The 16318-nt window shown below is 38.4% G+C and overlaps 1 protein-coding gene across 5 annotated transcripts in view; it reads left to right on the forward strand.

Moving 5' to 3' along the window:
• IL31RA (interleukin 31 receptor A) overlaps nt 1-16318 on the forward strand; it is a 38513-nt gene that overhangs the window by 15145 nt on the left and 7050 nt on the right. For all 5 annotated transcript variants that reach the window (XM_051641970.1, XM_051641971.1, XM_051641973.1 and 2 more), the window contains 8 exons: nt 2805-2986; nt 3783-3934; nt 6261-6426; nt 7022-7104; nt 7654-7870; nt 9319-9501; nt 11545-11646; nt 12955-13101. In XM_051641970.1, coding sequence (XP_051497930.1) covers nt 2805-2986; nt 3783-3934; nt 6261-6426; nt 7022-7104; nt 7654-7870; nt 9319-9501; nt 11545-11646; nt 12955-13101 — 1232 coding nt within the window. The remainder of the gene's footprint in view (nt 1-2804; nt 2987-3782; nt 3935-6260; nt 6427-7021; nt 7105-7653; nt 7871-9318; nt 9502-11544; nt 11647-12954; nt 13102-16318) is intronic.

Here is a 16318-nt window from a genome sequence, read left to right on the forward strand (position 1 = left end):
GTGAATGATCTGCTCATCTAGTTCATAATAAGAAGTACTGAATGCAGGCCCCATATATGAGTTTTTATTTGTTGAAGGATTTCTCTGTGGGTTGATAAAATGAAACAAATGTTAGTTTTGCATCCCACGCTACTTATTATGGAAACAGATGCTATAAAGATGGCATATTATCAGTGTGTTCTTTCAGGAAAATCTGTTATATTACTCTGTAATAGCTTGGCAGTGGTACAATTTGACTTATCTTTTTTCAGTATTTAAATGCTAAAAGATGAATAAAAACTTGCTATCACGTAGTTCCATGTGGAATGTATTGCTAGCTTTATCTATCAACATATATTTTTAACAGAGGTTTTGTGTGGAGTTACATTATCTCCCTTCTTTTTGAAATTTTAATCTAAACTAATAAGAGCATGTGGATCTCTCATTAAGGCACTTTTACTCTTCATAACTGCTTCTGGAAAGTTGACTTAGTAATTACAATTAAAGGGTATTTCATATGCATTTGCAGGAGAAGTGTGATTAGGAAAGAGTATTTGTTTTCACAAACATCATCTGAACAGAGAGCTTTGGTTGGAACTCAGGAAAAATGAGAATTTATGGCCTTTGGGAGAACAGGCAGGCAGCTCAGGGAGACTACAAAGATGTCATGTAGACAGGAAGAAAATCAGAAGGACCAAAGCCCAGCTAGAAGTTAATCTGTCTCCTGCTTTAAGAATCAATTAAAAAGGGGTCTATAAACACAGTAGCAACAAAAGGAGGGTAAGTTTAATCTTTGTCCTCTAGTGGATGCAGGGGAAACATAGTGACAAGGGATGAGAAAAAGGCTGAGGTACTTAGTGCCTTCTTTGCCTCAGTCTTTAGTAGTGAGACCAGTTGCTCTCTGGGCACCCAGCCCCCTGAACTGGACGGCAGTGACAGGGAGAAGAATGGAGCTGCCATTTGCCATTGCCATGCAATCCTGGGGGGAATGGTTTGGGACCTGCTACAAGCCTCAGACATACACAAGTCTATGGGGTTGTATTGGATCCAGCCAGAGGTACTGAGGGAGCTGGCAGAAGTGCTCACCAAGCCACTTCCTATCATCAGTCAGCAGTTTTGGATAACTGGGGAGGTCCCAGTTCACGGGAGGTGAGCAAATGTGGTACCCGTCTAGAGGAAAAGCTGGAAGGAGGATCTGGGGAACTAGGGGCCTGTGTGTCTGCCCTTGGTGCTGAGGAAGGTTATGGAGCAGATCATCTTGAGTGCCATCACACAGCATGTACAGGACAACCAGGTGATCAGGGCCAGTCAGCATGGGTTCAAGAAAGGCAGGTCCTGCTTGACCAACGTGACCTCCTTCTGTGACAGTTACCTGCTTAGTGGATGAGGGAAAGGCTGTGGATGTTGTCTACCTAGACTTTAGTGAAGCCTTTGACACTGTTTCCCTCAGCATTCTCCTGGAGCAGCTGGCTGCTCATGATTTGAATGGGTGTATGCTTCTCTGCTTAAAAAATGGCTGGATGGCTGGGCCTGGGGAGTCATGCTGAATGGAGTTGAATCCAGTTGGTGACTGGTCACAAGTGGTGTTCCCCAGCGCTCAGTGTGGGAGTCAGTTCTCTTTAGTATGTTTATCAGTGACCTGGCTGAGAGGACCGAGTGCACCCTCATTAAGTTGGCAGATTACACTGAGTGGGGAGGGAGTGTTGATCTGCCCAAGGGTAGGAAGGCATCTGGACATGCTGGATCAAGTGGCTGAGGCCAATTGATGGCATTCAACAAGGCCATGTGCTGGGTCCTGCACTTGTGTCTTGACAACCCCATGCAACAGTATAGGCATGGGCAAGAGTGGTTGGAAAGCAGCCTGCTGGGAAAGGACCCATGGGTGCTGGCTGGCAGCTGGTTGAACATGAGCCAGCAGTGTGCCCAGGTGGCCAAGAAGGCCAACAGCATCCTGGCCTGCATCAGGAATAGTGTGGCCAGCTGGAGCAGGGAAATTATTATCCCCCTGCACTTGGCACTGGTGAGGCCTCACCTCAAGCACTGTGTTCAGTTTTGGCCCCATCATTGCAAGAAGGACATCAAGGTTCTGGAGCGTGTCCAGAGAAGGGCAACAAAGCAGGTGAAGGGTCTAGAGAACAAGTTTTGTGAGGAGCATCTGCAGGAACTGGGGCTGTTCAGCCTGGAGAAAAGAGGCTGAGGGGAAACCTTATCACTCTCTCCAAGAACCTGAAAGGAGGTTGTAGTGAGGTGCATGTTGGTCTCTTCTCCTAAGTTAATGTGATGGGATGAGAGGAAGTGGCCTTCAGTTGTGCCAGGGGAGGTTTAGAGTGGGTATTACAGAATCACAGAATGTTAGGCGTTGGAAGGGACCTCCAAAGATCATCGAGTCCAACCCCTCTGCCAAAACAGGACCAAAAACTAGGGCAGATATTTCAGAAAGGCATCCAGACAGGTCTTGAAAGTCTCCAGAGACTCCAGGGAAAAATTATTCACTGAATGGGTTGTCAGATTTGGATTAGGCTGCGTAGTGAAGTGGGCAAGTCATCATCTCTGGAGGTATTTAAAAGACTTGTAGTGTGATATTTAGGGAACATGGTTTAGTGCTGTATTTAGCAGTGCTAGGTTAACAGTTGAACTTTATGGTCTTAATGGTCTTTTCCAACCTTAATGATTCAATGATCAAAGGAGATACTAATTGATAAAAATGCCCAGCCATCTCAAAAGCTTATAAATGCCAATTTAAATAGTAACCCAACAATCAGTTCGAGTTATTCTAAGAAAATAATATAATTTCTAATTATTTTTATTTTTCTCTTGTTTTTTAGGATGACAGAAGGAATGGTGACTCTTCCAAATACAGTGGGCACCTGCCAAAGCAAAACAGAGTCATGTTCATTTCGTTTTCCAGATACTCCATACAGTAGTAGTTCTTGTTTCCAGGTGAAAGCTGAAAATGTTGTGGGTGAAGCCTCATCAGATTGTGTTCCTATACCCATGGAGAAAATAGGTAATTAAGATAAAGCAATATATGTTGAACTGACTGCACCCTCCTCATTTTTTTCCCTCCTGATAGCATATATGTTAGAGAATTCTGGAACAAACTATAATCCAAGTTGGTTGACATAGAATAAAATAATGAGAAAAAGAACATCTGTTCTGTAATTCCCAGGACCACTAACAGTATTTTGTTTACCTCTTCTGCCTCTGGGCTGTGCTGCATTTTCCTCTGTTCATTCTGGTGTATTTGGTCAACAACCCTTTTAATGGAGTATTTCTGCTGCAGCACTGTCAGCTCTCCAGCCACACGCTCCTTTGCTCCTTGTGTCCAGACCTGCTGCAGCAGCTTGTTATTTTCCACTTTCCTCTGTACCAGCCATCTCTTTTTTCAGTGCTAATCCATTATTTTCCCACTGGCTGCTTCACACTTTTCCTCCAGTCCTTTGCAACTGAATTTGTCCCTCATCTGCAGCTTGAGCTTGACTTTGGCATCCCAGCTGTGATTCATTTTGTTTCCCAGCTGTTGTCTCTGAGTGGTATTCTTCAGTGCTGATGTGGATGAAGGATATCTGCACATCTGAGAGTGGGTTTTTCAGCATCAAATCAGTTGCGTGTGCAATCTTTCTGAAAGATAACTTCCCATATAAAGAATTATGTCTATTAAAAAAAAAAATCATGTCAATACTCTGATAGGATGTGTGTTAGTGGGATAATAATTAAAATTCCCGGAACACACATAGATGGAGCAATTCTGAACTTTTGTAGAAGCACTTTCCCCCATTAACATTTTTATTTTTCCATTCTAGAGAAATTTGATCCTCCTGAAGTACTTTCAGTTAAAAAAATCATTGGTACAAAGCAGTTGCTTACAGTAACCTGGAAAATGCCTGAGAAGATTATCCCTTCACAAGATTTTATTTGCCAGGTTCAATACAGAAACTTGTATTCAAACTCATCGGTAAGCTACATAAATGTTCTTCTGAGTGTTAGCTTCTTTGTGACTCACTTCTTAATGTTACAAAAGGCTAAATAGAAAAAAAAGCAACAAGGAGTTAGAAATAATGATTAAAACCTTGTTATTTTAGGGATACATAATTAGGTATGTGTTACCTTAAAATGATTGTTTTGTTTTCTAGGATTAATTGTACTTTTCCTTGGGGTCAATGTTGGTTTTGTACATACTGTACTTCTGAATATATTTCTGTGAGAGGCAAAGGGATGACTTTAGCTTGAGGGATTACATACACAGTCAGTAAAAATATTTTACTTTCCTGTTGTAGTCTAGTGGTGAGAATAGCATTTACTCCCAGCCACAACAGTCAAATCAAATTAATATGGGACTAATGATACATTAATTTCAAGTGAACTAAAGTATAAATTTTCCAAGGTGAAAAATAAGATAAGTTGGGGGGCTTTTTGGATTTGTCTTTCTGACACTTAAATGGAACTGCTGTAGAAAAAACAGTATTTAGTATTTTTCTTCTTTCAGATGGCCTATTCCAGTGCTCATCAGTATGGAAGTGATTCTGTTTGCAGTCTTACCATTTGCTTGTCCAAAGTTAGGAATGGACCAGGTTGCTTGGCTTTTTTAAAAAATAAATTAATTACACAGAGGTGTCTGCCATGACCCTACTACTTTATACATTAAATGTGTAATTCTGGAAGAGAAAAAAATATCAGGATAATTAATAATAGTCCTCAGAGCTTTCAAAAAAAGTTCCCAGTATTGAAGGTGATTCTAATTAGCATCCTCCTCACCTTCTCATGGCATGAGCCTTTACTATGGATTTGACATCTAATTGTTTGATTTAGTATATAGTATTTGGGATTATCTGATAGGCAGGCTGGCTGAGGTCCACCTAGGATATTAGAAACTGAGCTAATGTTTATTTAAAAGACCTGTTAAAGGTGTTTTTCCCTTTTGACTTAAGACCCTGATTTTCTCATGATGCTTGTGAGATCCATCCCAAATGTTGAAAACATTCACATTTTGGTGAAATTATGGCATTATTGTGTGTATTTGTCAGCACCGGTGTAAGAAATCACCTGTCTACTTTTTCACTATCAAATACAGTCTATATCAATTTTCTTCCTCAAAACTTACCTGCATTTTTCCACAGACACTCTAGAAAAAAAACCAAAGCAAACAATTTAGTTTGCACAATTGTCAGTCAGGTTCGACAACAAAAACAAATAATGTATTTTTCTACTTGCTTATACTATTCTGTCTTATTGTAGTTTGATTCACCTTTCATTGGAAAGTAAATCTATATGACAATACGACTTCAGTTTCACTCCCAAGAGGGAATCTTCCTTGTTCTAAAACACCTTTCTGACCTTTTTAGAATTTAGCTTCTATTTTAGCAAATTTCAGTCATCTGAAATTTGAGAGTTGTTAATTATTCATTATTTTTTTTCAGTTTGGAAGAGAAAACACTAATGTTGGTGTGATTATAACAGTCTTTCTGTATGCAAATACTTAAATCTTTCTGTAATCCTGTTGTTTTCTTCTGCTTCCCCTTGTCCACCCAGTTGAGTTGATGCATCAGCTCCAGTTCCTGGTTTTCAGTTCTTCTTTCACCTTTTGTTTCAGAACAAGAATCTAGCTTCTGGCTTCTATCAGTGAAGCCCCTTTTAAGATGAAGAAATTTCTCACCTTGTAGTCTCTTTTCCATTATTTCTTACACTCTTGTCTTCCTTCACCATTTAAAAGCTCCATTTTATTGCTTTCTCTTGGTATCAGAATTTTCCTGTTTTCATTGGTCTTTTCATTTTAATCATATGCTGAAAATCTTTGGGATGTCCTACAGCCACACTGTTACACAGCTAAGAGCTAGAAGACCCTGTAGCTCAGAAGAGAAACAAGAAAATAAACAGGTGCTCAGCTGACTTGCAAGCTGCAGGTGATTGCTGCTGCTGTGAGGTGGAGCTGTATCCAGGACATTATGGTGATGCTGGCTTTAGCAATATCCAGCTGCATCCCAGCAGTGGAAACTTCAGTCATGCAGCACCTCCTGTGCCCCCACAGGCAGCTGTGGAGTTTTGTGTGGGCTGCACACAGTTCAGGCCACAGGTCGGTCAGTACAGACATAGTTCAGGCTCAAGCTTTTTAAACCCTGGAAGAATGAAGATGCTATGTAGGAAAATGGAATTTGAAACACGTAATGTTGAGGAGTGAGCTGGGGAAGATGAAAACTGCATCCTTGTGGTTTTTTTAAAAGCTAAGTCATGTATCTGCAGGCAATTTAAGGGCAAAAAATTTTTGTTCATGTATCTACTTTCAGGAGTGTGTCCAGATTCCACTGAATTCTGCAGAGAAAACAGGATCATGTAATCTCACAGGTCTGTGGGACTCCACAGAATATTCAGTTGCCGTTCGGTGTCGCAGTGTCGTGTCAGTGTTCTGGAGTGACTGGAGCCGGGAGAAATCTGCAAGCACAGAGGAGAGAGGTAAGCTGTTCTATCAGTTTTTCTCTGGTAATACTCTGGGGCATTAGAGTGCAATATGGAAAACTGTATTTGCAGCATATTATGAGTCTGTTGAATTTAAAATTCTGTTGTTTTAATAGAACATGTATATTTTGTTTGAATATAGAAGAGGGAAAACTGAAAAAGAAGAGCAAGTGAGAAAGGAGATTGGAAAGGTGATACAAACAATGTAGGGGTAAGGAAGAAAATGGGTGAATAGACAGAGAAGAAAATTAGGGATGTAGATGGAAACTGAACACTGCGAAGTGGGATAGTAGCGGAAATGGAGTGTAGGAAGTATGTCCAATAAAACTACTTAGTAGAGAAATTATCTTACCATTTATAAAACAAGACTAGAAAACCTCCTCTAGGACTTAACAAATAAAATAAAACAGAAGGAGGCTTAAAGTAAGAAGCTGTACCAATTAGGGAAATAGGCACGACATTACACAAGGGAAAACTTTTAAATAAATTATTCTAAGACTTTATTTTTGAAACGGTGTGATTGTTTTTAGCATGTTACACTTTCTTTTTAATATAACAGCAAATGTAAATGTATTTTTATGTCTTCAAATAGCTCCTTCAGAAAAGGTGGATTTGTGGCGGGTAATTGAGCCTTCACACTCAGCTGGAGCTAGATGTGTACATCTTATGTGGAAGGTATATATTCTTTTTGTAAATTGATAATCATATTGGTATCCTGCAGGTGGTGGTGCACTCAAGTATTTTGGTGTTGTAGGATATAAGACTGCAAGGGGTTTTTGCTGTTATCAGAAAAAGACCCCACTGAATAAAGCAGAATTGAATGGAAAAGGCTTTTGGGTACTATCTATTGATGAAAAGAGCTATGTAATCTGTGTGGAAAGGAAGATTTTAATTGTGTTCAGGTAACTGGAAAGTCTGACTGAAAGTCCTTACAACTGCTTTTAAATAAATTTGCTTAGCAAAGATGTGTTTAAATTCACTTTAATCTTCTAATAGAGTGACCAGTGGCTCCTTGCATTTCAAATCTCAGTATTTGACTTTTGACCCTTTCCTTCAGTGAAATTGTTGCAGCTGATTGTCATGATGGTGAGACTGAAGAAAGTACCTTGGTTTTCTAAATATAGTATAATAATTTTGTAATTTGATCTGGACTCTTTAATACAGTACATACTTTTGATTATACAAATAACACTTTGCAACACTACTGCATATTTTTTTTAATAGCCATTAAACAGCTTTCCACCTTCTGGGAGGATTCTAGGCTACAAAATACACTATTATACAGAAAGCAATTTTGCACTTCAAATAACAAACATCTCTACCACTGAGAAGATGATCTTATATTTAAATGAAGAGGCATATATAATATCTGTTACTGCCTATAACTCTGCTGGAAATTCTCCTAAAGCTATTTTGAGGATTCCATCCACCAATGAAAAAAGTAAGATTTCCTAACATTGTGATGTATTTTTTTTCATTAAGATAAAAAAAATTATCTTCCTGATATCTGTCCAAGTTCTGTTACAGTGGAGGCATGACAAAAGTCCTTAGCACGGTTTTCCATTTATATATAGAATTGTATTACGTACAAAGCTGTCTAGTCCATTACTTCTTTCTAGAAAAAAAATCAACTGCTTGTTGTATCTTGCTATCACTTACCATGTTTTTGTTACAGACTACTGTTGTTGTTTTTTGCTTTGAGATGTAGGTGTTAAAATGTCAGCACTTTCTGAAGTCTTGTTAATATTTCTATTTTACTACTTCCTGAGGAGCTTTCATTATTTTTTTTTTTAACCTTGGACCTCTCAAATGAATTTTTATAGAGTGCCACCCAATTCTGTCTGATCCCTTTACCAGGTCATAAAATTGGTAACCACAGGGCATTATTGCAGTGCATTTAACAACATTATTCAAATATGTGTTTAATAGACTTATGTGAGATGCATCCGTGGAGCCAGAAAGGGAAGCATTGTGTTTATTTCCCTTTATTTGCCCACACGTTGCTGGTGTCTGAGAGCTGGTCTGCTCTGTTACTGTATTTGTGCCCTTTGGCTCTTAGGTTTAAATATGATACCTTTGTGAGCCATGTGTTGCAACATCCTGCTGCCTACACATTGTCTGGGAGAGGGGCTGCATTTGACACACATGAATCACTTGTTCTGCATCAGTTGTTTATTAAATGAGTGCTAGAGCTCCCCTGGAAATGCTCAATCAAATTCCAGTTTAGTCACAAAACTGGATATGTAGACGTGATGTCATCTTGTCTTGGAGGTTGCTGAGTGCCTCTCTTGTCTGCTTCTGTATCACGCAAGGAATGTTCTTCTGATTCTTCCACGTTATGGCATGCTTTATTTCCCTTACATACAGCATTTTTACCTCTGCTTCACCAGCTCTTTTTCCTTTCGCTTTGCCAGGCTTGACTTTCACTCAGCCTTTCATTACCTGTGATCTGCAAGTTATTGGTTCACCTTTGCTTCACTGCCATTCATGACCTTGCTGGCTTGATTTACTGTTTTCCTATTGCCTTTGTCATCTCCATCAAAACTGGTAGTAAATTGGTTTACAAAATTTTACAAACTAAAATTAAAATCCTAAAGGAGAGACTGGTCTTGACTTCTGTATGTGTAAATCTCCTGAGTATCGTTTCCTCATCCCTCCTCACCCCTTTTCATTGTAACAATTCTTACTTACTTAATTTTTTAAGTATTTTGGGTACATGCATGTGGACATAGATAAAAAGTAACTTTTCAGTTTGGGGTGTTTTTTTTAAACCTTGACTAAGTTCCATGCTCTTCTAAAGTAGCAGTCTCAACTTGATATAGTTGAATAATTTTCTTGGTGTTGTTTTTGTGACAATGAGATTGCTGATTTGTTCTGTTACATTTTTAGCTTATCAGATTATTGAAACAGTGAGGACCTTTACAACAACTGAAGAAGTGGTTGTGGAATGGATAGCCTCCAGACCAGAAGTAACCAAATATGTAGTTGAGTGGTATGAGGAATTTGAAACTGATCCTTTTGGTAGATCATGGCAATATGTATCAAACTCTACAAACTGGAAAGCTAACAAAAGTATGTTAATTTATCAGTTACAACTATAACAATGTACATACCTATGTGTATTTGTTTGTATTTATTTATAGCAAATGAGAGTGAACAAACAAATATTAACTCATCCAGCTTTCCTCAGGCCATTTTAAAAAATAACAGGATTGTTACATGCTTTATTGAAATATTACTATGTTATTTAATAGCAATTTTAACTCTCATATTTTCATGCAACATGCAAGATGGCATTTGTTCCCATATAAGACTGGGCTACAGATTTCATGTTTAAGCACTTCTGTGTCTTGATTATTTAGGTATCTGCTCACACTTTTGTTTTAGAGGCTGTCTTTTTTAACAGATGATCTCTCTAAGACATAGTGTTTCAGCTTTGTGCATGTAGTTTCAATGAAAAACGAAACAATATGCAGAGTTGAAGAGATACATACAAAAGCAAAACTGTAAATGTTGATGTGCATATCCTATGCACATTACCTTTAGTTAATGAAATGCATCTGCGTTAATTTATAAGTTTGGATTTTTTTCCCCAGAAAAGCAGGAATAACGGCAAAAATGTTTAATATAAAATATGTAATATGTGCGATAAATGAATTTTGGATTATTAGTTCTTTGGTTTTCCATTAGTGAAGTGAAATTTATCAAATTTGCAAGCAGTTATTATTCTTGCAAGCAGTTCTTGTTAATGTAAGGATTTTTCTGAAGCCAACATTGAGGGAAAAGATTTTTCTGTGTTTTCAGAAAACAAGTACGCTCTATTTCCTAAAATGAAAAGGACACTTAATTCATTAATGGTGAATATAGCTAAGTTTGCCTGTGAAATCTCTCTTACTAGCTCAAACAATAGTGATTAAAATACTGATTTTGTGCTATAGTAAAAAAAAAAAATCTACTTGAAGTAAAATTCAAGAGCAGTTTCTTACACATTGAACTGAGATGAGTGAGTCTTGAATCTTATGCTGAAAATTGCACTATTTCAGCAATTTACTGTGAGGAATAAATGCTGTTTATAGCTGTTCCCAAAAAAATATATATAAAAAACATTTCCTTCTCAGCATTAGTAGATCTTTGTTTGCCCTAAGTACAAATGACATTAGAAATGTCAAGGCAGATTCAGGCTTCCTGTTATTTTGGCCTGATTCTGGCGTTTGTCTGTGGAATTATTTTAGGGACAAAACAGATGCCATCTTGACTTTTGCTGGGTTGTAATAGGTGAAAGGGGCTGAAAAAGCAGCCAAGAACTGGTAGGATGCAGGGATCTGTTGATGGCCATTATTCTTGCTGAACAAGCTGCAGAGCTGGAGGAGGAAACCTTTTGCACTTGTTTCATTTGTGGGTTGTAACCATGGATGTGTTATTTCAGCATTGATGAGAGATGCTTGTAAGTAGGGGGTGCACCCTGTTCATTACTTGGCTTCTGGATTTTTCAGTGTTCAAAATGTCATTTCCAGCATCTTGAACTATGTCTTGAAACATACAAAATTCTACTTCAGAGATTTCACTTGTGCAATTGTACTTTTGAGCCTAGCTGTTTAGAAGCAGATCTGCAGTTGGCATAACTGAAACATCAACATGGTTAAGAGCTGGGGCTCAGTTGTGCCTTTTAAGCTGTTTAATGCAGGAGACAACACTCTTTTCTGCAGAGCAGGAAACCGAAAGGTACATAAAATAAAATATATTTCTGGAAGTATCATTTTATACTGGTTATTTGAAAATAAAAACTTCTTCCAAAACCTTAAGCTGTTAGTTTAAGTAACAGATAAGGAAGTGGCTTGCTGCAGGGAAGCTTTATAAGGCTGAGGTATATTTACCCAATCCAAGTACTTCTAGCGTGGGAGTCAGAAACCAAGTGCTCTTATGAATACTACTGAATCAAATGCATTGCAGTAATGAGCCTTCAAGGCAAGAAATATATGTTGTACTTGCTAAAAAGCTGAAGAAAATAGAGGTCTGTAACAGCAAGTTTAAAACTGCTCTGTAGTTTATTCTACTTTTATTATATTAATCTCGCATAGAGAATTGTATGTAAATATTCCTTTTTTCCCTCTACAGAAAAATTTAAACCATTTATATGCTATAACATCTCAGTGTATCCTCTCTGTGAAAATAAAGTAGCAGCTCCATATTCCATACAAACTTATGTTCAAGAAAAAAGTACGTATTTTAAACTAATGATGTTGTGAAAGGTGTGCTGTAATCTGTCTCTCAGGGTGTATTATCTTCAAGCAATGTTGTGTTTGCATTACTGAACGAGAGATGTAGATGTCGAAAAAGAGCAGGATTTGGGCTTCCTGATTTCAGTTCATAGATCAGCTACTGAATTGTTCAGTAAGGAGAGGTATATTGACACTTGAATACACTAATTTTTTAGAAGTTCACATACTGTGTACAAAGTACTTGGAAAGAGTATGGCTACAAACGTGAAATTGACTTGATTTTAATGCATGACTGCATTTATCAGTCCTAATATATGAGGAAATTCTACCCACAGAATAAAATGGATTATTTGAAAAGCTGGCTTTTTGTTAAATTTTATAATGTAACAAAATATTTGCAGTCCTGCACGTAAAAAATGGAAATAAGCCATGATGTCTGAGATAGGATAGAAACGGCATGCAGTAGTGTTTAGGGGAGGGAGGAAGGTTTCTTTATTGGTAGAAAGTTCAGTGTGAATTCAGTGAATTATAGAGCCAGCTGTAGGAATGTATTTTACTGGTAATTTTAAGATTCCAGATGAAAGTGTCAACTTGTGTGTGTGTACATGCACAGGTGTATGTCAGCGTGCACAAAAACGTACAACAGTGCACTGCTAAACTGCTCTAATTATTAGGAGGAAGTAATGGAGCATTGTATGTTTGAGAAATCCTACCACAGTTAGAACTTTTGGTTTGAGTGCTTTCCTGTTTGTAGGGAGCTGTGACAGTGCTAACGGTTGTTAGAGAATGGGAAGAGAATTGTTTTAAAACTGAAGCACAGAGAACTATTGATTCAAAGTTACAAGCAATGCATGGGAGGTTGTGTTGTGTAAGTAGAAAGGCTTTGTCTAAGGTAATGGGCAAAGACTGTGGGTGCTGAAGACCACAGCTGAATCTCAGCTTAGCCAGAGATGTTCTGCAGACACTGTAACTGCACCCAAGTGCACCCATGAGCACATAAGGATGTTTTACCTCTTTTTCTCTCTCTGCTCTGAGCCTTTTAATGATCCTGAGGTATACGGATACGGTAACACTGGGTACTGTGCAAACATCAGAAGAGAGAAGAGGAAGTATTATCAGAAGAAATCACCATTCAAGAAGGTTGAGAAGAGTTAAGGGCATTATCAGAGCATGAAAATGATAGATTTTCTTGTATGTTTGTTGGGCTTAATGTTGCTGGTATGTGTGAAGTATCACAGATGGATAACATTACAGTACATTACAGACTATTTTACTACTTTTTCTGATTTATAATGCTTCTATGTAGGGCCATCAGAAGGACCTGTGGTTGACACAGGTGTTCCAGGGAAAAATGAAGTTACAATAAAATGGAAGGAGATTTCAAAGGATAAAAGAAATGGATTTATCAGTAACTACACAATATTTTATAAACCTGAAGATGGAAAAGAATTGAGTAAGTACACATTAAAAATCAACACTTTCAACAGGGTTATGACAATCTGCTGTCTGAAGAGAGTTATTTTATAGTTATTAGCACATTTTGTTATTGTATGTTATAAATATGGCTGAAAATACTGGTACTAAAATATGGCTCATGTAAAGATTAAAAAAATTTCTGAGTTAATTAAAATGAAGGGGTGTTCTAGTGAATAGTCCCTGCTTTAATGCTACATGTATACTTGTTCAGTTTCTTTGTTCTGAACTTATTTTGTACAGCACTGCTTGCTCTCAACCTGTTTTACTGTTAGTATTGTACTACCTATGGTATGGCCATGCCTGTTGACCACATAATTCTTTTTGTTTCTTGGGTGCAAATCTGATGGACCTCCAGGTGATAAATGTAGTCAGTTTAGGGCAGATTGTTGTCTGTTAAGAGTTTAAAAATGTTTTGGTTTTTTTTGCACGATTATGCCAAATTAGAGAGTATTATTTATCTGATAATTGGTATTTCCCTCTTTTACATTAGTACTACTCTCCCTCCATCTTCAAACCTCTCTTCCATCATGACACACTTCTGGAACCAATGGCCAGAAGTAGCTAAAATATATTGGAGAGTTGTAGATCCTGTGCAAGTCATTAATTTGAAGCTTGTGAGAGCTCAGTGAATTTTTAAGTTCCACACATGTCTTTGGGAGGATACCTTTCCCATCCCCTCAGTTTCCAGAACAGTGTGGTGGAAATTTTCTCCTTAAAATGTTTTTATAGTCATTTTTATAACAAAAACAAAACAGCAAACAATAGCCCAGAAGCTAAAATAAAGTGCTGGTAGATTCTTTGGACATAGTTTTTAGATAAATTTCTTCAAATATGCTTGATTTTCTGTGTGTGGTATTGCTTTTCTGCTCTGGAGACTGATCACATAACTTTTTGAGCATATTCTTAATCCCCTGCCTCAGAAGTAGTATTCATACAAGATTTCAGTATAATTCTCTCAGTTCAGAACTTCTTTAGCCTCAATCTCATCAGTATTTTATGAGAAGTATTTTGGTGCCCTAAATTTGTTCTTCCTGTATAGTTTATGAAGAATGCTGTTGGATCATCCAGTGCTTCATAAATAGACATCACTTAGCAGACACCTAATATAATATTTTTTTTAAAAAATCTCAAACTTACAAATCTTGTGATGTCTTTGGTTGCTCCTGACTACCCAGATTGGAGCCCAGGGCAAGAGTATTCTTGGTAATTGTTAAATTGGAAAGAGGAAGCTGGTTATTTCTGTCAGATTTAGGCCTCTACATGCTGCTTTTCCTGCCATATTGGCTTCTGATTACTGTTGACTGCTTTGTGCAGTGTCACCCTCAAGACATAGAGCCTCGTGTTATGGAGCCGTATGTCTCCATCTTAATAATGTAACACAGACTTTGCCCATTTTAGGGTTCAGATTAGTTTATTTAGGAAATTAGTTTTAAGCAGCAATTCAAGTGAGTTAAATTTAAAAGGAAAAACCCTACTGTACTGATGTTTTTTGAGGCTTCTCTGATGTCACATCTGTTTTATAGGAATAGATCAAGGAGTTTGTGCCAAAGTGACTTTATTGATGGCCTTTTAACTCAAGAACTTCACTTTCCCCTCCTTGATTAAAGAGAAGCTCAATTTTTTAATCTTGGGGCATATTGCAGCATATCTGTTTCCAGGAAATTACAGGCCAGTCAGGCTCACCTCCATTGCTGGAAAAATGGTGGAGCAGCTAATTTTGGAGGTCATCTTGAAGGACATGGAAGAGAAGAAGGTTATCAGGAGTAGTCAGCATGGATTTACCAAGGGGAAATCATGCTTTACTAATCTGATGGCTTTCTATGATGTTGTGACTGAATGGCTAGATGCAGGGAGACCAGTGGATGTAGCCTACCTTGATCTTAGCAAGGCTTTTGACACAGTCTCCCATCACATCCTTGTGAGCAAGCTCAGGATATGTGGGATAAAAGAATGGATAGTGAGATGGATTAAGAACAGGCTACACAATAGAGCCTAAGGAGTGGTGGTCAATGGTGCAGAGTCCAGCTGGAGAGCTTTAACTAGTGGAGTCCCTCAGGGATCAGTGCTGGGTCCAGTTCTGCTCAACATCTTTATCAGTAACCTTGAAGACGGGACAGGGCATTTTCTCAGCAAGTTTGCTGATGATACGAAGCTGGGAGGATTGGCTGATTCACCTGAAGGCTGTGCAGCCATTCTCGAGATCTGGACAGGCTGGAGAGCTGGGCAAAGAGGAACCTGATGAGGTTCAACAAGAGGAAATGGAGAGTCCTGCACCTGGGAAGGAGCAACAAAATGCAGCAGTACAGGCTAGGAGGTGATCTGCTAGACAGTAGCTCTGTGGAGAAGGACCCTGGAGTCTTGGTACACAACCAGTTATCCATGGGACAACAATGTGCCCTTGTGGCCAAGAAATCAATGGTATCTTGGGGTGCATTAAGAGAAGTGTCTCCATCAGATTGAAGGAGGTTCTCCTCTGTTCAAGAGGAAGAGGGATCTACTTGAGAGAGTCCAATGGAGGGCTACAAGGATGATTAAGGGTCTGGAACACCTGCCTTATGAGGAAAGGCTAAGAGACCTGGGGCTTGTCAGTCCTAGAGAGGAGAAGGCTGAGGTGGGATCTAATTAATTATATAAATACATGTGGGCTGGGCATCAAGAAGGCAGGGACAAGGTCTTTACACTTGTGCCCTGTGACAGAACGAGGGGCAGTGGATTCAAACTCGAGCATAGGAAGTTCCACCTCAACATGAGGAAGAACTTCTATAACCATGTGAGGGTTCCCATGAGGGGAAACAGGCTCCCCAGAGAAGTTGTGGAATCTCCTTTTCTGGAGACTTTCAAGACCTGTCTGGATGCCTTTCTGAGTGATCTGCCCTAGTTTTTGGTCCTACTCTGTCAGGGGGTCGAACTCGATGACCCCAAACATTGTGTGATTCTGTGAGTATTTCTGAACTGAACTGAATGATGACATGAGGTGGCTTTGACTTTATGCAAAAGAAAATGTTAGTGACTTTAGTTTCATAATTTGTACATGCTTTTAATACTGTTTGTAGATGTAGAATGTTATGATAAATGCCCTTGTTGAAAAAAAATTGAACGTGAAGAACATCATACTAATTACAGTTACGGAGAAGGTATTTGAAAACTTGAGTGACATTCAGAAAAACATTTTGAAACTTAGAAAAAAACTTCTG

The sequence above is a fragment of the Apus apus genome, chromosome Z (assembly GCF_020740795.1).
Source record: "Apus apus isolate bApuApu2 chromosome Z, bApuApu2.pri.cur, whole genome shotgun sequence".
NCBI lineage: Eukaryota > Metazoa > Chordata > Aves > Apodiformes > Apodidae > Apus > Apus apus.